We start from the raw sequence: 22392 nt of genomic DNA, 5'->3' as shown, positions 1-22392 counted from the left end.
TTTATATCTCTTATATAAATCTATATTTTAAATACGTTAATTTTACTGTCCGTGATTGGCTTTTAACAAGTTGAACCGACTACTAGCCAGCTATCATTTTTCGTGTGGATCCGTAATTTGCCAGTACTCAGCTTACAAAATGTGTTTCATATACATAAGTAAATTAAAGAAAAATCAAGTAAAAGAAAGTTTACAGTTTAGCTCTTCAGCGTAAAATAAGTATGTTTGCAATAAAATCGTGAAAAGAATAAAAATAAGTCTTCGATGTAGTCTCTCCTGTAGATAAGAGTTCATTGCATGAGAAAGTTCGTTTTCCTACGTGAGAAAGTTGAATATTTTGTGAAATCTAGCTTGCTGATTATTTAAAACTAAGCAATTTAGGTTAAAAGTCTGCATAGAAAGGAGAGAAATCGTCATTTTGCTCAGTGGTTAGATGTGTGCTGTTTCCATGATCATTCATTGCAAGGTGGCATCTCACGGAGTATCTACCATGGTCTCTTAACCTGAAACCTCTGGACTTTTAGTTACGAAGTAGTCTTTCACTTGAAGACTGTACAAAGTGTAGATTGCGGTGGCTCAGTGGTAAAGCGTTCACCTCTGGTGCTTGGGGTCCTGGGTTCGATCCCAGCCCCCGTCAAGTGAACTTTGTGGTGGACAAACACCGTGTGCGTTGGTTTTCTCGGGATTCTCCCGTTTCGGCCCACTTTCTTCATTCCACCATTTCATTCATTACTCATCATCACCGTTTCCTTTAGCCTAACCAGCATAAGCGTGGGACGTAAAACTCAAATATTTCATTTCATTTTCAAAGTGTAGATTGTTAGCATGTAACATTTCAAACAGCAAATACTGTACAATATGGTGACTCTGCAGGCTGCTCAACGCTAATGCTTGGAACGTCTACACGAGTGTGCCTAGAATAATGGCTGGTATTCTGAACATATTGTGATTCTAGAGAATATATCTAAACCAGAATGAGAGTGCTTGTGTATGGAGACTTTTGTCTCAGCCTGTAATGTCATTGTATGTAATATAACCTATTCGTGTTCTGTCAATGCTTTTTGTTCTCGTTTTAAGAGTTGTAATGAATGTAAATAGTAACAACTCAAATAACCAAAACTTCATCTTCATAAATCATTATAATTTAATTTTTTTATTTATTTATTTTTCAGTGAGGAACTCGTTAGTGGTATTTGCATTGTTTTCACTGATCGGAGCGATTGCCTTGTTCGTTACTAGTATAATACTTATTATCGCATTAAGAAAGGTAAGTAACTAGTCGAATAGAAAATGTATGTATTCACAAGCAGTATACAGTAGACTTGCGATTATCCGAATCCCAGTTAACCGCGTCAGTCCTTAAAAAAAAAAATGTAGATTACAGTTGTTGTGAGGAATGGCGCGCACACTGATTGTTTCCGAACCGCCAAGTCCCAGATCTTTGGAGTCAACCGTCTGTCATTGTGTATCGCTATAACATAGCAATATCAAAGTGAGACCAAAAGATGTCTTGGAAAATAACCACTGACCATTTAAATAAATAAGTATTGTATAGTACTGTATGCATGTAAAACTTTTTTTTTTATGTTTTAGTATACTGTAGAAACAATTTCTGTGCAATTTTCGTCATTAACAATGTGTACCACTGTACCTAATAATAGCTGAGCTCCGTATTATTCAAGATAGGCTTGGTCCCAATTACCATGAATTACCGTGAGTCGACTGTATTAGAAAATTAGCACAGTGCTAAGCGAAAGTTGACGATATCAGTTCATATTTTTTACTATATCAAGCTAGCGTAAGAATAGCTTAGTCTAGGAAACTAGAAGTAATTACCATAGGAACCGATGAAAAGGTCGTCTGGCCGGCTATATGTCTTTGTAGGCTGTAAGAAGAGTGAGTTGGTAGCGTGTAGTAAAGCCGGCCGCACATTGACCAGAGGAAGGTCAGCCAAGCCGTGGCAGAGGGAGATAGGAGAGCATGCGATGAGAGAGCCGTAACAAGTAAAGATCCATATGGTTGTCGCGCAATCCTATGCAAACATATAGCGTCTGATTGAGAATGAAAGGCAATGGACATCACCAAATTTTAAGCTGCTATAGACTGTACGAAGCGAACTTTGAATATCGCCAAAATGAGAGAAAGGCAGTAATGACGGTGAAAGTGAATATCTCGCAAAGAGAGAAAGTAAGCAAACCAAACTTACCACAAGGAAGACAGTAAGGATTATGAAAGACCATTAACAGGGTTGCAATCTTTAATGCAGTGTTACCAACACAGCAGAAAGTTGATATGTCAGAAATAGGATAATAAAAAAGCAAATCGGACACCGGGAAAATGCCTAAGTAACAGAAGAGACGAGACTGATTACACATGCATGAGAATGGTGGACGATATTCGTGCGTGAATATCACACGCGAGGAAAACCAAACAGAGAAAAAGAACAGAGCAATATACACACCCGTTGTAGTTTACTGGGGTTGACGCGAAGGTCGATGATGATGTGCGTGATCAACACAAACACACGTCCCTCCAGCATTCCTCTGTAAATACTGTTTCGAAACAGTATTCAGAAGATGTTAGAGGTGGCCCGGGATGTTCACTGAAATAGCCACATTTCAAGAACGCAAAGCGGATTAGTCTGAGGTTCAGATCCAGTACAGTGATTACAGGCAGGAGGGCATGTGAATTTAACTGGACACTTGTTTAGGGATTGTTCTGTGCTTGTTGGCTGTGTATTCATATTATAAAGATTTCCTTTATGAATTTAACCAGATGAAAGGTTGAAGTGGTGATGGGATGAGTATTTATTGTTCTAGGCGTCCCAGGTATCTGTTACTATATGAGGAAGCCATACCAGTACCTATATCAGTGCTCTTGATTTGAAGATAGTTGAGAGTACAGTAGCTTAGTGGCAGAGCGCTCATTCCTGGAGCGTAGGGTGCGTGGTTTCGAACCTAGCTTCCCCCAAGGCTTTGTAGTGGATGCGAATAAACTAAGATATTTTAGTGTAATGTTTAGTGTTTAAAAGTCAAATAAATTTTACATAATTTGTATACGTACTTTAAAAAAAAAAAATACTGTGCCTAATGTTTAATGCACCATTGGGTGATATCAGTAAAAATAAGTAAGTAACTACTCCTGAGAAGTCCTGCTCGAGAATCGGAGTAACTACATCTGGAGTAATCTTCTCCCTCAATTTCGTATCAATAAAATAAGTCACTACTCAGGTCTAGACTGCTCCAGATTTATGAACGTTCACTCGCGTTTCCTCTGCGTGTAGCAGTGAGTCGTATCAATAAAAGAAGTGATCACTCATTTCTCTCATTCGTCACGCGGTCATTTCGTTGTGGTTAACCTATGACGCAGTATCCTAAACGCCATGGAAGAGGCAAGTAGCAACTGCATTTTCAATCAAAGTGCATTTATGGATATTATAAAAGAGTTTCCAGTGGTACTTTCAAAGTCACAGCTACCAGAGAGTAAACGAAGGAAAGCCGAAGCTTTGAAGGCAATTACAGTGAAATGCAATAAAATATCAAATACATCTACGACTAAGACACAAATCCAAAAGAGAATCTTTAATATTCGAGCGAGAATAAAACAAAAAACTAATTAAAAAAAAGAGAAACAAAAACGTAATACTGAAACCATGGGAACGAACCTATTGGAGCTAATGGATGTTGATTCGAATCCAGCAATATGAAAATTAGCACGACAAGCGCATATCACGTGTTCAAGGTCTTTGTAGATTGTTTGGCTTTAAGAACGAAATCAGCCCCTTTGTTTTCTTTTTTAAAAAAGGTCCAGCCAGTCACGTCATAAAGCACGTCCATCTGATTGCGTTTTCCACTCTATACGTGTCCCCTTTCGCCTTGATATAAACAAAATACATTCACATGTATATTCCCTTCCTATCAACGTTGAGTTGAGTTGACTTTAACGTGCCTTTCAATAGCGAGGCTATATGAGACGGAACCTACTGATTAACGTGGAATCCGAACCACATGAGCTCCCGCCGGGTATCGAACGCGGGTCTCCCACACCAAAGGCATATACGCTAACCGCTTAGCCATGAAGTAGCTCTTCCTATTAACATATTCGTCTCCAAAATATTAGGTTTCTTCATTGCCACGTGGGTATAGCCAAGTGCTCCGATAGCATCCGGAAATGTATATCGTTCTTGCCACTCTGGCTTTGCTGTTTGCATATTACGCACACTTGCCGGAAACAATCCAGTTTTCAGATTTCGCAATATTTGCATCCATTACACTTGTAGTAGTCATAGACACAGTACTACTTCATAGACACAGACTTGTAGGAGCCACACCAGAATCTTCTGACACTCCGATCTGGAATCCCGGATCACTCACGTAACGCAAAAAACCCGCATCTTTTCGTCACTACGTAGCGCACCACCCCGACTTTCGGTTGGTTCTCCTAAAAAAATGTTGTGCTAAGCACACTACATTTTCTTTCATGAACCTGTAATGTTTTTTGTAATGACCATTTGCAACATTTCTATGCAGCTTATAAGTTTTTTGACGCTGCAAAACAATCATATACTTTGCCATGTTTCGCGCGGAGTCACCTACTGATCTTGCCCCACAAATTTGGAAAAGTTACTTGCATCACAGAGGAGTCTCTGACTTTTATTGATATCAAACGCGGAGTAGTTACTCAGCTCAAGAATAGATGTGTGTTTACTCCAAAGGGGCGCGGCTTCATCGAGGTCAGCCGAGATGAGTAGTGCTCAGTTCTCTTTTTATTGATACCAATGCGAGTAACTACTACAAAATTGCGAATAATAAGTAATTTCTTCGTTTTATTGATATCACCCATTAACTGTAGTTTAAACTTGATTATTTATTAATAATTCTAATAGTACTTTTATTTTTTATATATTTGTTATTCGAATGTCAGTATATTTTTGTTTAAAACAAGATAGTTTAATTGCTGTAGTTATTAGCAAATACGGTTTGAGTAAGTTTTATAACATTTTTCCTAACAATATACAGATGAAATTTTTATAGTAGCATATGGCCAGAGTGACAAAGTAATGTTTTTAAAGACATCACGAATCTATATTTTAACACGCTCCTCTGTAACCTATTTTATAGTATAACTAAAATATTATTAAAATTTTTATTGCCTTTATATCTCTATAAAAAAAGAAATTATGTTTCAGTAAGTTGTGTATGATGAATAGCGATGAGCATATTAACATATTAACATGGATGAAGGGAGACTTGTAGTTTTATTGTTTAGCTTCTCTTTTCTGTTTCAGTTGGGTACGAGGTGTTCACTTGCAGTTTAATTTGAACCACATGCGTTCCTATCGGGAATCGAGCCGAAAGCGATAACGTTAACCATATACGAGGGCAAGTCAAGAAAGACTTGGACTGATTTTTTTCCCGGCAGTTCTGTTAACGCTGGAGCTTCATAGTTTGGCATACAAGTAGGGTGGGTCTTGCTGTGCATATATATAAAATGTTGTTAAGGAATCATTGCATGTTTGGTAACCACGACTTTTTATTGCTGGTGATGTTCTGCGCCGCCTCTAGAAGTCGCCTGTAGAAGAAATGGAGTCATTACGAGATGAACAATTTGCAGCTATACGGTTCTGCTATCGCCTGGGGAAAAGTGCAACAGAAACTCTAGGAATGTTGAAAGCAGCCTACAAAGATGACGCTCTGCCACGAAGTACCGTGTTCTGGTGGTTCAAAGAGTTTAAAGAGGGCCGAATGACAATCACGAAAGCTGGTGGACCAGGTGTATCAGCGTCAGCTGTTACTGAGGTGAACATTAACACGGCAGCAGTCATTGTTAGAGAAGATCGCCGCATCAGTATCGACGATCTGGCAGCCGCACTACGCATATCTCATGGCAGTGCCTTCAAAATTTTGCATGACCACCTCCACATGAGCCGAGTGTGTGCGCGATGGATTCCGCGACTCCTGACACCAGAGCAGAAGGCCGTTCGAGTGGAGACTTGCAGGGAGCTGTTGCAAAGGTTTGAGGATGGTGGAGACGCCTACCGCACCGTGCGACTTTTTTCTATTCCCTGCCCTAAAATCCAGACTGCGTGGACGCCGCTTCTCCGATAATTCCGAGGTTCTGAAGGCATCGGAGGCGGTTTTGAAGGACCTCTCAAAGAATGGCCTGCGACACGTGTTTGAGGACTGGAAGACTCGAATGAAAAAGTGCATTCAAATGGGCGGGGACTACTTTGAAAAGGATCATGTACCTGTTGCTGAGTAATAATAAATTGCCTAGAAAAAAAATCAGTCCAAGTCTTTCTTGACTAGCCCTCGTAGTTATACGAGGAAAGCCCTAGAGAGTTCTAATTGTAATGTATAGTATAATAGTATTTATTTATAATTGTGTCGTTTTTTATTAACTGAAAATATTATTATTATTATTATTATTATTATTATTATTATTATTATTATTATTATTATTATTATTATTATTATTATTATTATTGGCCATATTTTGAACAAAATACAGTTTTAAAGTTGTTTTTGTTGGTTTGTTGGCTGGATTGGAATTTACCATCTCTTTCAACACCGAGGATATATATGAGACATGAATCTACAACTTAACATGTAATCCGAATCGCATGAACTCTCACCAGAAGTTGAAGACAAGTACGCTAATGAGATACCCACTAGAGGACTTTAAGTTGTAATGAAAATAGAAGGTTTTTTTTTTTTTTTAATATAAAATTTAAAAAGCCAAAATTTTGCAGTATAATTATTTTCAAGCAACTCGTACTTATTAATACTAATCATTCGTATTACATACTTAACTGTGTTATTGAACCACACAGAATAGTATTCGTACTTCTATAGTTATCTGAAAGTAGGCCTCCACAAGTCCTGTCTTGGCATTATATATATATATATATATATATATATATATATATATATATATATATATATATATATATATATATATATATAAGGAATTAGTGTATAACAGTTAACGATCAGATGAAGTTAATTCTTGTTTTTCTTTCTTGCAGGAATATGAAAAGAAAATTGTCCCGTGGCTGATATGCATGGCTATATTTGCATTATGGCGACTTTTCTCCTTCGTTTTTGCTGCCATTGTTAATGACATGATATTCGGATACAATATTGCAATGTGCTTGCTCTGGATGATTTTTACTGTTCTCAGTGTTTTCGGCTGGGTATTGGTATACTCACTATACTTAGAGCTGAGTGATCTCACAAAACTAGAAGATCTTGCACATTTAAGGGTAAGTACTAATAAGTTGAAGAATTTAGGAAGTGAGATTGAGTTGGTTAGTAATGCAGTTTATGGATTTATATTATTCAGTAATGTCTAGTGCCAACTTTCGAAGGAATAACCACAACATTTTATTTAATGTCACATAGATAAATACAAAATGCAAAGACAATTTCCGCATGACATAAAACCGACTTATTTAAGCACTGCAATTGGATAATTTCAGTTATTTTGCAGTAGTACAACATGTAAGTGGAGAAGAAGGCGACTCTGTAACCACAGGCCCAAGCATAATATTAGGTACTTTAAGTAACGTCCTTGAAAAGAGAATAACGAATAAAATATATTATGTAGATAAGTGGAGAGAATAATCGATTTCATATCACACCAAATTTTCCGCAGGTGCAAATTTAGCGATATAGAAAGAGTGAAGAAATGTACGACTGGACCGAGGTTCGAACATGTGTTTCTGGATTACTATGCCGATGCGTAACAACTACTATATGTAATCCGCTTTCTAAACAGTCAGTATGGACCTGGTAGTGTAGTGGTAAACTCATTGTCACGGCAGTTCAGAGACGGGTTCGAATCCCGTCCAGTCCTGTATTTTTCATTCTTTGTTTATCGTGTATTTAAAACATGTTCGTCTGTTGTTTTCCGAATGTTGAAGTGTCAGAGACGGAGCTGCAACTTAAGGCGCATCTTGAGCACGTTATCTGCTTGTATTTGTGTTATCAGAACCACAAAAAACAGCTCTTAAAACTTCGAAGTATATTACATGTTGTTTATTTAGATAATTTTTCGAATCTGTCATTTCGGAAGTCATGTAAATTTGTGGAAATACCAATTTATGACATTTCGTAGTTGTAAGAAAAAACAGCAAGTGTTTAAAATTTTGAAGGTGATTGCACAGTTATGAGAAAAATGTGGTTTGTAGGAATTTGTTTCCCTTAAAGCAATCGATATGGAAACAGCACAATATATTCTTCTGTCTGTAACTTATTTTAAAGTTCTAACAGTAAGGAAAGGGACATAAATAAGAATATTATATTATCGAGGATCCGAATAATGATAAGTGATGGCTGCCAAGGTAGCTTCAAACGTGTGCAACGAGTAACTTTTATAAAGTTTCAGTTTTATATGACACATCTCGAGAAACTAACCTTTATATTTTATCTAGGGCTGTTGGAAAGGGGAATTCCTGTTTAAAATATCAGAATATTCCAAACGATAAAACTAGATGTTTTGTTTCGTTCATCCCGGTAGATGTAGTGTTTTCACTTAGTGTTCTTGTGGTCGTTCAACATACAAGACTGTTCAACGAGCACATTGCGTGGTAACAAGTGGAGGTCCGTTTTTTTTTTTTTATTTTTCTATTTATTTATTTATTTATTTATTTATTTATTTATTTATGGATGAAACTGGATGATAAACTCTAGGGATGCAAACAGAAACGAAACACTTCGTTTAACTTCCAAGAATATATTATCGAATAATTACAAAACATTATGCAAAAGTTAAAAAAAGGGGGGAGGGGGATATTCAGTAGAAAAGGGAAAACAATATTCCGCTACTTAGCTTTGAGATTCTATAGGGTTATTGGTCCTCTTCTGCTTGGCAGGACACTAAAATGTCTTCATCTAGCAGTACAACACTATCACTCACTGTTACTAATTTGCGTTAACCCTAGACTCAGTACACTAGAATCCACAAAGAGTTTGAAAGTCATTTGGATTTTCCATTTGCCGCCAATCCAATTCCGTGAGCAGCTTCCCTCACTGCTACCTCTGCTACCAGCCGGACTTGTAACAACGAAAAAGAAGAAAATATCGTGTTTGCGCTGCACTTATATAGGTAGTTGGAAGCACGTTGATAGTGATGTTGCCAGATTCGCACTACAGAGCGTGTGGTACAGTCCGCAGCAAAAAACCTGCAACAAAGCATGTAAGTTTATTGTGAAACTACGCCTAACAGTGCAGGGAATCAAGATAACGTCTAAGTGGCACGAATCACGCAAGGAGAAACCTCGGCTTCCTTCCCTACACACTTACTTTGGAGCAAAGGTTTTCGTCGTTTCACAATAAACTTACATGCTCATGTTGCAGTTTTTTTTTTTTTTTTTTTTTTTTTTTTTTTTTTTTTTTTTTTTTTTGCGGACTGTACCAGCTCCTACCACATTGTTTTCGATAATAATTTAACAGTAACATTTTCACTAAATGTGACAGAAAGAATAGAATGAAGTGAAAGTTTTTCCTCTTCCTTTTATGTGAATAGTCAGTTTTCAAATGGAGAATTCTGAACTAAAAGCCTACTTAGAGCTGTGTCATACGAACACATATAAAGAGTGTCCTGCTTTTAAAATGTTGTATACGGATAGTTCCAAAGTTGATAATTCTCTTGATGTTCCTTTTTCCACGGATATGAACAGTTTTTCATCGTTCTTGTTCAGAATTCACTGCTGAACTAACAGCATTTAAGCTTGCCTTCAACTTTGCGCTTCATCTGTATATACTTCAAGTCTTTTCTAACTTGGCAATGTATGGTGTAGAAGCGCAGATTTTCAATCTGGAAAAGAAAGTATAGACACAATGAGGAGAGACGGGAGTGAATAACGTAGAGAGGAAGTGTTAGCATTGAAGCTTGATAATGGATTCATAAGCCATATGCCTGTAAAACCATCGATTACGATATCGATGTTGTGTGTCTGTCATTACTCCCTTTATTGACGTCAAATTACCCACCAACTCGTTCTCACTGGAAAACACACTGTGACGTTACAGAGCATTCAATTGTAAATGACTGGCTCTAAGCTCTACGTTGTGTACTTATCTGGAAATGACTACTCTAGGCTCTACGTCGTGTGCTTATCTGCACTAAGTCGCAAAGCGTTATTATAAGCTTACAGAATGTCTGTTGAACATTCCTTTGTACAAGACTTTCTTGTAAGATACCATCATCGGCTATAGGAACAGGACAAGTGTGTCGTTGTCTATTTAGGGCCGGGACATGTCGGCATTCAGGGAAATGAGGTGTAGAGTAGTCAAGCACGCCGTGTTGCACTGAAGCACCCTCTCCCTTATTCCAGTGTCTAGCTATTTCATTGAATGGATGTGCTCTCACTCGCAAGTGGGTTGGAACTAAACCAATTAAATCAATTCTGTAAAACAAGCTTGCATATTGGAACTCATCTTACACATACCTATTTAGAGGTTAGTCAATCGTGGGATTGAAACAGTTGACGTTCTCACAGGCTGTTTTATCTTTATTACTCCTTTTAGTTATTGATTGTTTTCTATTTTTATATATAGCTTTTTCAGTATCTATGTTTTAAATCTTATTTGATGATTTTTTTATTATTATTTTATTTTATTTTATATTTCATCGAGCTTGTATTTGCTTTTCTCCCGAGAAGAAGTGATGTTTATGATCACTTTCTTACAAAGCACGACATTTCAGGTCTGAATCCTATAATCGGATCAGAAAACTTTGTTACTATTTTCTCTCACACAGATATAATAAATGCAGGGAAATATCAAGAAGGTTAATACATGTAACAAACAATAGCTGAGGCACAGCAAACAATATGATGGCCTCGCGAAGTCGCTGAATTGAGAGTTTACGGCAGTGCTGCCTCTTTAATATTTTACTTTGAAATTCGTAAGTACTTTTTACCCCATGCACGAGAAACTGCAATTCGAAGCCAAACAAAGCAAAGGCTAAGTGCCTATCGGCAAAATAAAATATTAGATCGCCATTGTTTCACGATGGCGATCCTATTATGAGCAGCATATATCAGTCATTGCCATTTTCGTGACAGAGAAAATAGCTGACGTTCCGATAAACCCCAAATAAATTAGTCAGCCGCCACACACCTTTCGTCTTTGTATATACCTGAGTCATATTTTGTAGTTTTCCTTGAGTAGCTTGAAACTTTAATGATAAGTGTTTCTGTGAATATATGCGTCTTATGTTAATTATATTTTTAAATATTTTTGGTGTGACTTCCTAGCTTATCTGCTTGCATATTTGAGTATAGGATACAAGGTATGTGAGAAAAGTAATGAGACTGGCAACACTGCGGGCGATCTGGCAATGTTGTGTCTACCGGCATGGGCTAAACCGGTTTGTTTATCCCTTCCACTTCCTCATTCCGAGTTACTCCGTACAGCTAACACATTATTTTTGACAGCGCCATCAGTGAAGTTGTGTTTATATTGTGTGTTACAGAAATGGGCATCGGAATTTAGAGCAACGGTCTGCAATAAAGTTTTGTGTTAAACTTGGTGAATCCGCGAGTGTGACTTTTAAAAAGTTGAAACAGGCCTATGGGGAACATTGCTTATCAAGAACACAAGTTTTCCGCTGGCATAAATCATTTTTGGAAGGCCGAGAACACGTTGAAGATGAACCTCGCTCAGGGAGACTTTCAACTTCAAAAACTGACGAAAACGTTGACCGTGTGAGGGCTCTTGTGAGATCAGACCGTCGTTTAATAGTAAGGATGATGAATGAACAGTTAAATTTAAACACTTTCACCGTACATCGAATTTTGACAGACGATTTGAACATGCGAAAGATTTGTGGCAAAATGGTGCCGAAAAACCTCACAACTGAACAGAAGAACAATCGAAAAAACGTATGCGTTAATCTTCTTGAGATGATTGCCAATGACCAAGAATTCTTCAATTGTATAATAACAAGTGATGAATCCTGGATATTTGAGTACGATCCTGCAACAAAGCGGCAAAGCGAAGAGTGACACACTCCGTCATCTCCTCGCCCGAAGAAATATCGAATGAGCAAATCAAAGATCAAGTTTTTTTTTTTAAAGTATGGGTATCGTGCACAAAGAATTTGTTCCACTAGAACAAACTGTCAACCAAGTGTTTTATAAAAGTGTCCTTGAAGGGCTCAAGAAAAAGAGTGATTCGTGTGAAACCAGACATTGCAGACAAGTGGATGCTTCATCATGACAATGCCCCATGTCACACGGCCATTTTCATCTGTGAATTTTTAACCTCAAAACGCATTACTCTTGTTTCTCAACACCCCTATTCACTAGATTTGAGTCCTTATGACTTTTTCCTTTTCCTGAAATTGAAACATGTCCTAAAAGACGTCATCTTGGAACTCTGGAGAACATTCGAAAGACTGTGACCGACCAGTTAAAAGCCATACCATACCAGTTGAAGACTTCTAGCGCTGCTACCAAGAGTGGAAACAACTCCGCCGGTGTATAGCTGCCCAAGGGAACTACTTTGAAGGAGATAACATTGTTGTTTGAAAAACTTAAAAACTATAGTTAGTACAAAATCAGTCTCATTACTTTTCTAACACATGTCGTACTATACATAAGTTAGGTAATAGTACATTTAAAAGTCCATCACTTAGTTATGTACTTGAACGTTGTATCAAGAGAAGACTTACATATTTTAGACTTTATATTTTATGAACACTTTAAGTTGTATTACCTAAGTATGTGTTGACCATCAAAGAGAAATCAAGTTACACTTTACGTGTAACAAATTTTAATTTGTACGTTTCAGAATGAAGAAAAAGTGTTAATAGCAGTTTGTAAGTTACAGTGGTAAACGCCTGCAAAAATATTCTACAAATGATCAGTTTGTTTGGTAAAGATTTTGTGAACGATTAATTTGTCATTCAATACTTGAAGCATGATTATCTTTACAGTGGGTGTTGTTTCAAAACTATTGGGTAAGATAACATTTCTTGTAATTTACTTTTATGTATTTGTTCAGTTAGTTCGCAAGACCAATAAGATTGGCAGTCATGGTGAGCATTCTTTAAGAATGCTAATTTTCACCATATTATAAGATAATAAATAAAAATGAAAGTCCAGAGATGAGACATATTGCAATCGATAGATTACTTATTAGGCCCAACAAAATTATATGGATGAAACTAAATTCTCATGCAAAATTTTCTAGAAAACCGATAAAATGCATTTTTTGTAAACTTAAAAACTGATGTGAAGTATATCCTCGTCAGGCTTTCCATTTTGACACTAACAAGTTGCAAGTACACAATATGGTTAATGAGTTATATCTTAAAATTATAATTAACTCTAAAACTTAACTGTAATATTGTGCAAAGGTAATACGTATATTAATCGGTAGATGGCATCAAACTGAACAAAATAACATATTTAAGGGTAGATTCTGATTTGTAGTTTTCGAGAGGATTGACAAAAAGTCATTTTTATGGGGCTGAAAAGTATGTCGTCCGCTCCTAATTATCATAGATATTTTTTATTTTGCAGGAACTGATGAATTATTTATACACTATGTAAAATATATATATATATATATATATATATATATATATATATATATATATACCATTAACTAGCAGATTGTGTTAATTATTGCCATCTAATGGTGACACAAATTCCTTGCAATAAGTAAAACTGAATATGTTTCACTTTTAACTTTGAAGAGAAGCATATATCCATAGAAGTCCTGCAGTTTGGAAGTGTGGATGAAAAATGAGATCTTTCAATGTTTTTTTCTTCTTCTTTTTAATTTCAAGTGAACGACGTAAAAAAAGAGTTTTCCCTACACTAGAAGGAAAAGATTATTAGTACTCTTGAATTAAAGAATCTTGTTCGATTGTTCAAGGTTCAAATTGCAAAATGCCGTTATAATTACTGATACTTCCAGTACTGGCTATTGAGTATTCTGTCAATTACGAAAGACGTACGATGGTTGGTTACTATTCATGTTTGTTCCTGAAACTTAACTAAAACCTAGTTAAGTAAGGTGAATTATAATGAAAGAATTGGTGGAATGATAATGTAGGAGAAAACAGAGTACAATAAGAAAACCTATGAATATGATGTTGTCTACCACAAACTCATTTGGCTGGAGATCAAACCAGGGATTCCTAGCACCAGAGATATTCCCTCTAAACCTACTGAATTAGCCCGTTATATTGGCATAGTACACGTATTTAAAACATTGTGAATCCACATATTATTTTTTGTATCGCTATGGCGTTGTCTATAATTTCTGTGACTGTTTAATGTCAGCTTCATCAAAGCTCTTAAAACGTATGGTCAACGAACTTTAGGTATTGAAGAAGGTAGATTTATATGCAATAAAAGATACGTTTCTACCTGGTGAAGTGAAAAATATCAGTTAACCAAGTAGGAGTGTGTTTACTTCTGTCATATTCAAAGTTTCCATGTCCTCCTTTTTACTTTCGAGCGATGATAGTAAAGAAGAATGCAGATCGTGAAGAAATACATCGAGATTGGATATACATGTTTTATGACCCTCACATATCGAAAAAAAAAAAAAAAAAAGTTTTGGATGTATGTCGTGTGTCTGTTCGCCCCGATATTATGTATATTCGCCTGGTTAATGCCAGGTTTTCGTGTTTTAATTTTCTCTTCTTCTTAATCCAAAAACGAGCATAATTTACTTAAGGATGAAAATATAAAAATGCAGATATCTCGAAAATGGCCCTAACGATTTTGTTTATAGTTCATACATACGTATTTCATTAGCAATCGTATAATTTTATATAAATAAGTGAGTGTATATCTGTCTGCTATAGAAATTCTCACTGGTGGCTAGATATCTTTCTTGTTGGGTGAATCCATTGGTTTAGGATGTGTGAAAACAATTTGCATCGGCCGAGACGTTGTGAAAAGTTATTAGTGACAAGTGTGCAAGATTTGCGCAACTCCAGGGAAATCAAACTTACGTCAGCAAGTATATTGAAAATCAGAAAAAGTTTGCATATGCTTTCCATGCGAGCAACATTTTCTGGAATGATTTTCTCAAAAACAAATCGGGCAATTTTGCTCATGTTTCATTAACAACCGTACAAAATGGCATAAGTCAAATTTTTCTCGAAAAAATTCACAATAGCTAGTTTATTCTTGTTATTTATTTATTTCGAGGATTTTCTCAATAGTTCTGATCTTTGTTCGTATTTTATAAACAAACACTTTATTAATTACCCTATAACATGATGTAAATTCCTTTTATAAAAGTAAGTCCACAAAGGCTACTTTACTTTTTTCTTTTCCTCAATTTTCTCAAGATTTCGTTCATATTTCATAAATAAATATTTTATTGCTAATCGTATAATGTGGCTTGTCATTTCTTATGAAAAAATCCACAAGGATAGTTTACTCTTGGGGATGAATCTTCTTTGGAAAAATTTTCCCTAAAGCATCTTTTATAACTTTGTTCATATTTTGTAAATGAATGATTGAGTAATAACTGCAGCATGGTGTGATTTAGTTTAAGAAATGGGAGCAAAAGTTCAATTGGGTGGTTTATGTATTTCATTAAGTGCTAATCCCGAATGCTCTAAAGGCTAGCGCGTGCACTTCCGGTGCACGTGGTTCCGGGTTCGATTCCAAACACAAAAAAGGTGGGAAAGCACAAAAAAAAAAATTATAACCATTCACTTCCATTAATTATCCGTGTCCTTTAGTCTGAAGGGCAAAACCATGGGACATTAAATTAAATGGTAATAAAGTGCGGTGGTGAAACTGACAGATTAAATTAGCGAAATTATAAGCAACGAAACAAGGTTACAGAACGTAACACATTTAAACTGTAAAAAATATTGTGTTAGAATGTCTCCAGTTGTGCCATGTAAAGATGTGAAATATGAGTATATTCTTAAGAGTTGTGTTTAAAAAAAATATAAAAAAAATAAAAGGGAAGAGACTCATTATTTCGCAGTTGGGAGATAGAAGTGGAATAATTTTGAACGAAATATCCTCTGATTACCAGGTGAATACCGAAACAGTATTTGAACCAAACTTGATTTCTCTCGTTTCCACTATGGATAAAGGGATTGATTTCGGAATGAGACTAGGTCATTATTACCATGAAACCCATGAATTTAAAATATAAAATGAATGTTGCTGTATATTTTAATTTTCGCTTGTCTTGAACTGTAATTAATTTGATAATAATATTGAGGTGTGGTTATACTTTTTATTTTTCAGATGGGCACAATGACGTCGTTGAATGCGTCACTGGCAGGATCTCGACCAACAACACCTCACAGTACTGTTTCGACAGCACCGGTTATGTGATGGGAGGCTATCTGAAGCCATTTGTCGTGGCTTCAATAATGTAAAACGGGCAAAGCAAGTAGTTTATTCGTTAATAGTTTTTAATAATATTTTCTACTTTTTTGAAGTATTATTTTGTTTTTATAATTTGTATATCAAAATATGTAATTAATTTACAGTAGCGTAGTTATGATTTTTTTTAAAACTACTGTACAGAAGTTTTAGTTTAGTTTGTTAATATCTACAGTAAGTTTCTTATGTACTATGTAAGCTTCTTGTATATTATTTTATTAGTACTCCTGAACTGGAATTGGTCGAAAATTATGCCCGTCCTTAACATGAAGAAAGTAAATATAAATCACGTTTTTAAAGAGCTAAGGTGAAAGTGTAACAATTCACAATTCATGAGGAGAGATATTAAATGTAACAAGGTGAAAATGCATTATATAGTTCTTAATATGAAGTTTAATGAATCGAAATTCAAGCTCTTTGAACAGTAAAAATGGAAAATAGTGAATTTCATTGTCACTAAGATATAAACAACTACTATGACCAATAATTGTTTTAAGTCGGATATTTTCCGGTTGCTAAGCACAGCAGTCTCGATTATTCAACAAATTGAACAGGGAACATAATATCAGTGTTACCTTTTTCCCTCAAAAAATCACTTTATCGTAAATCAGTGATTATTAGTTCTGATTAAAATAATATTTAAGAGGCTCAGCACCTCTGATCATTATCGAGACCATAGAAAATATGCACATACCAAATACTCAGGGAAATCCTATGCATCTTAATAGTTAGTGTAAGATATAAGTAGAACAGCAAAGCTACTATTGAAATTATTTTGGCCATTGGTATGTTGGATACAGGTTATATAGACCTTCAACAGGTAACTTGACCTATTTTGTTAACTGCTGACTAGCATAGTCAGATAACCAGTACAGTGATATGCATAGCTCCCTTATGGCTGAATAATTGGGGAGGAAGATTTTAGATTTCCAATGGAAACTATACATATTGTTGTAGTTTCAGAACAACGCCAGAACTAAAATGAGATGTTTAAATAAACAAAAATAATCTATTATCACTTGAGCATTTTGTTCTCTCACGTATTTATTAATTTTTAGTGTTCGAGATATACAATTTATGATAATTTCGTATATTTTAGATACTATAATACAAAATGCTTACATGGAATATTACAGAACATTAGTAAATTTATAAACTTAAGATAGTAAAATCTCGGAAAAGAAACCAACTAGGATGTCATAGATACAATATCATTTTCGTCTATTCACTTAGAGTATTTTCCTTTTATTTTGAAAAGTTCGTTCAAAAAATAGGCTTAGTTTTGCTTTATGTGAAAATCCACATAACCGTAAAATGTTTTCATTAAGCGTACATGGGTTTCCGCAAAGTACATTATGCAATGATTCAGTGCAAGTAAACTGGGTCGGATATGTTGAGCTAGAGTCGGATAAACGACGTACTAATACGTTTTGTGTAATATTTGGGAACGCTGATTCTCAAAAAGCAAACAAAACGACAAGGAGATATAAGGCTAGTCTTACATTTTTTAGAAGTATAATAGTTGCTAAACTAGTATTATATTATCATACAGCAAGAGTTGCTTTTTGTCAATAAAATAAATGAATTCGTATCTCTATTAAAAGCTGAGTAAACCATGCTACTGAATGGTGTAACTACAGTGAAACCTGTCTATGTTGGCCACCATCGGTTCCATCGAAAAGTGGCCAACTTAAACAGGTGGCCAACTTACAGAAAACAAGTGTGATTGATGTACTTTTAGAATAGGATTTCTAGTATTACTTGATTGTAAAATTTTAATAAGTAGTGGCACGACAGCTACTTATAAATAACACACATAGAATAATCATAAAAATATACAGTACTAGAAAATATTACTATAGTATGTTTAATATATGTGCATACCTTTCTCTTCCTGAAAACTAGTTTGGTACATTGGATTATTCGGATTGAAAACACAATAACACAAACAACCATGAAATAGAAGCGTGTGTACGCAGTTTATTGAAATTGATATTATAGCACACTGAGTTATTCAGATTGAAAACAAGAAAAGCTAAGTTATAATTTAAGAAATTCATATGCAATTTATATGACTTCTCTTCAGTTGTTACTGAATGGTGGTTTATTCTGGACGTATTTGTCTTATTCTTTTTGGCAGATATGCACATTCTAATATTGTAGTTAACTACCTCTTGTTAATGAACTAGAAGTGCTTCCCTCGGAGTAAAAGATGTTTTGAGAAAATCTTAAGGGAATTCATATATCAAAAACTCCGTTATCTTTTGACAAGCCGACAGGTGCTAATAGTTGACAATTGACATGGTTAGTTTTAACCTTGAGAATTTTCCGGCATTACTAAAGCCCCCTACTGATGAGAGGAGCTGATATAGCTAATGGTTTTACCAAAACATATAAGGTAAACAAATACGTACAACAATTTCTTGAATTCCTGTACGTGCTTTTTCTTATTCACATCTTCCTTCACCACCCCTTTATCAGGGTAGTCTTCTGGCCATTGACCTCAAGAGCAAATCGCGCGAAACCTTGCTTCTTTTCTCCAGTCACAAATACAGAACATCTGCCTCTCATATGGGAATACGAAAGAGTTAAGAAAAATAACAAAACGGCATTTTGCTTGGCCAAGATACGCAGGTAAATTTATCATTATCATCATAGGATAAACATTGCTTCAGTGTGGCCAACTTCCAAGATAGACAGGTGGCCAACTTATAGAGTAGTAAGTAACGAATGTCTTATGGGAAAATGCAGGTTCAAGACGAACGAGGCCAAGATAAGCAGGTGGCCAAGTTCACAGGTTTCACTGTATCTGGTGGTTCATAATATCACTAGTATGATAGTGATAATAGCCAAGTGATATGCAGGGTCTAATCTGCGTGGGTTTTCTGTATGCAAATACCAAATGTTGATAATTTGTTATCTAAGAATGTAATGAAAGTTGTTGATAAAGGAACTGTATATGCGATGGGTATTCACTTTTGATGTCAAATACTAAAATGTAGCATTAAGAATAAGCTGCTACTGTTAACAAAGGTAAAATCGTAGATTTTGGTGAACACAGAAGTTACAAACGGTAAGCAGATAATATAATTCAAGAGCGGTAAGAATATTCGAAATGGTAACAGATGCACCGAAAATATGTGCATCTTACGATCTCTTTTTCACGGAAACCAAGCTATATGGTACACTACTTAGTAATACATGCATTAATGTGATTTTTAGAGCATAAAAGCTCGTTCTTTATCTCTTATGAAGCAACCCTTAGCATATTAAATGATCGAGGCGTTCCGGGTAATAAGGGTAAGTTCAACAAAGGTTTGTTTCCTAAAAATCCCTCTTACTAGTGCACTTTGAACAATCAAAATAATCATAAGTTTATTTTGAATTTTTTTTTTTTTAAAGGAAAGTCAAACGAGAATGTATATACCTATGTAGGCACGAGAGCCGAGCTAGGCACACTAGTTAGGTATTACTGTGCAGAACACTTCAAATTGCACGTAGTTGCCTTTTGTTGAGTTCGCCCTCACTACTCTGAGCGCCTTAAATACTTTCTATACAAAATAATTCACATAAATTGTCACAAGCACATAGAATTTAATTAAGTAGAGTAGCTGCTAATTTTACAGAGGAGTTAAGCTAAATAATAATTATTTATTATTGTACATTTTTGTCCGACAACTGTTATACTAAAAGAATATGTTAATTTAATATTGTGTGGCTCAATGAAAAATATTTTTAAATGAAGTGTGTGGGAATATATTTTTGCATGTAAAGTATATAGAGTATATCACGCAGTCCATGTGATTGTGTATACTGTGTATTTGTAAGATTTTTTTTAAGTAGTAAAAAAGTATTATAAAGGCTTCTAATGTTTCTAGAAGAGAAGATTACGTTTAGGAGTATACACTAAAATTATTTCGTAACCAGTTATTGTTATTCTCAGTTTAAGAGCACACAGTTTAGTTACCTGATGTTATTGAGTAATTTTTACGAACTAGTAAGTACGGCTGCTTTGTTGACTGCTCGCTGTAAGTTCATTGTTCATTAGTTTGTAATAAGTGATTTGGGGAGGCAGATCTGAGAATCCTTCTGGCGTTAGTGAAAGCAATTGATTAGTTTTCTGTTTTACAAAACACCCTGGCCAAATGATGTGGTTCACATGTTAATACTTAGTACTTCCACTCTTAGTTCGGAGTACAGCTTCCACACGTCATGGAAGTAAAGCAACAGGGTCGTGTATCTGTCAAGGGTGATATTGCCCCATGCCTGATGAAGTCCTGCGTCCAGCTCTGTTAAATTTCTGGACAATCGGTCAAGAAGGCGTAGCTGGATTTCCAGCTCGTCCCACAAGTTTTAAATCAGACTTATGCCCAGCTTTTTTGGGACCCACTGTTGCACCGCCGTTACACTGTTGCACTGTTAAACCATCGTTGAACAGCCTTGGTCCGATGCGGCGTCGCGTTATCGTTCTGATAGATCCCATCACCAACTGGAAACCAGGCTTCCCATTAAGAGCGTGAAACACCCTCCAGATATTCCAGATACCCTTCACCAGTTCTGTGACTTTTTAGAGTAACAAACGGGCTCACACCATTCCATCCAAATGCTACCCAGACAAGCATACCGCTGCCACCAACTTGCACAACAGAATCAATGCAATTTGGATGAAGAGATTCGTGCTGTTCTTGTCTCACTCGTCGTCTCCTATCAGTTGTAAACAGTGTAAATCTACTCTCATCGCTCCACACCACCTGTCTTCGTACTTCCACACCCCATTGACGGCAGTCTTTCGCCCAGACAAGGCGTCGCTTTTTATTTCTCATGATCAAATTCTGTTTGCATATGAGGTGACGACTTGCAAATCCCATAGCTTTTGGTTCCCGTCGTACTGTACGTTCGGAAACTGTTGTATTTCGATTTTTATGAAATACCCTCATGATCTGGAACGTTGTCGTACGTTTGCTTTCACGATTTGCAGTCTCTTTAGATGACGACTATCACGGGCTTTAGATCGATGGCTACGGGATGTTGAAACACTTCATTTTCCCTCCATCATGTAGGCTCTGTACAGTCTGACGCACTTCTTGTTGATGTGTTTAACTCACGAGCTATATCCGACACTTCCCTGTCACATTGTTTGGTAGCGACAACCTGGCCTCTTTTGAAGTCGTCTATTGCTTTCGTGGATGCCATCGTGCCAGTGCTCAATGTGATTCAATTCTACCCAACACAAAGCGTATGTACGGAGTGAAGTCACAGCACGATACCACTAGGACCATTGTCTTGAACACGTTCATTGCATCCATGCGCTTTGGAATAAGTTATTCGGCCAGGGAGTTTATATTAAGTTATAGAAGTCAGTCAGCCAGAAGGATTAGCAACACTTTTTTTTTAGACATTATTTGGAAGTGCCTGATTAATTATATAAAGGTAAAAAACTTTTGACTTTCTTTTTCAATCCTCAAATATATCCGTCCATTTTTAATATGAATAATTATTTGTATGTATGCACAAATATGCGTATTGTATATTTTTTATATATCTGATGAATCGATTTACACCAAAGGATTTACATTGTTGGAATATTTTTATATAAAATTATTATTAAACAAATTGAACGATTGAAACGAATTGTTATGTATGATGGTATGAATTATTATATACTTTTCCATATGTATGTAAGTTACTGTGCCTAAATGAATCTCATATTGAATATTTTATTAATAAATGTTCTAAAAGTATTTGTTATCTTGTACTTTCTATGTGCTATCACCTAGCCAAATAAGGAAAAAAATCACAGTTGCTAGTTATAATAAAAAATCAATTGAGCGCTTGAACAAGTAAGAGATGCTTCTGATACTGCTCGGGAACATGGAATTTTCGGTTTAAGAGCAACGGATAATTGTGAAATTCCTCACTACATCTGGACATTGTGCAGCCAATATTAATCGCCAGTTGCAAGGTGTGTGTGGTGATAGTGCTCTAGCAGAGAACACTGTTCGGAT

The 22392-nt window shown here is 35.8% G+C and overlaps 1 protein-coding gene across 2 annotated transcripts in view; it reads left to right on the top strand.

The window, feature by feature from the left end:
* Positions 1-22128, top strand: part of pasi2 (Protein) — a 52708-nt gene extending 30580 nt beyond the window's left edge. For both annotated transcript variants that reach the window (XM_081728513.1, XM_081728512.1), the window contains exons 4-6: positions 1173-1267; positions 7028-7264; positions 16247-22128. In XM_081728513.1, the coding sequence (XP_081584639.1) occupies positions 1173-1267; positions 7028-7264; positions 16247-16336 (422 nt within the window). In that variant the 3' untranslated portion in view covers positions 16337-22128. The remainder of the gene's footprint in view (positions 1-1172; positions 1268-7027; positions 7265-16246) is intronic.
* Positions 22129-22392: the final 264 nt, after the last annotated feature.

The sequence above is a fragment of the Thermobia domestica genome, chromosome 10, assembly GCF_964235325.1.
Source record: "Thermobia domestica chromosome 10, izTheDome1.hap1.1, whole genome shotgun sequence".
In the NCBI taxonomy this organism is placed as follows: domain Eukaryota; kingdom Metazoa; phylum Arthropoda; class Insecta; order Zygentoma; family Lepismatidae; genus Thermobia; species Thermobia domestica.
This window is presented reverse-complemented; position numbering and strand designations above follow the sequence as displayed.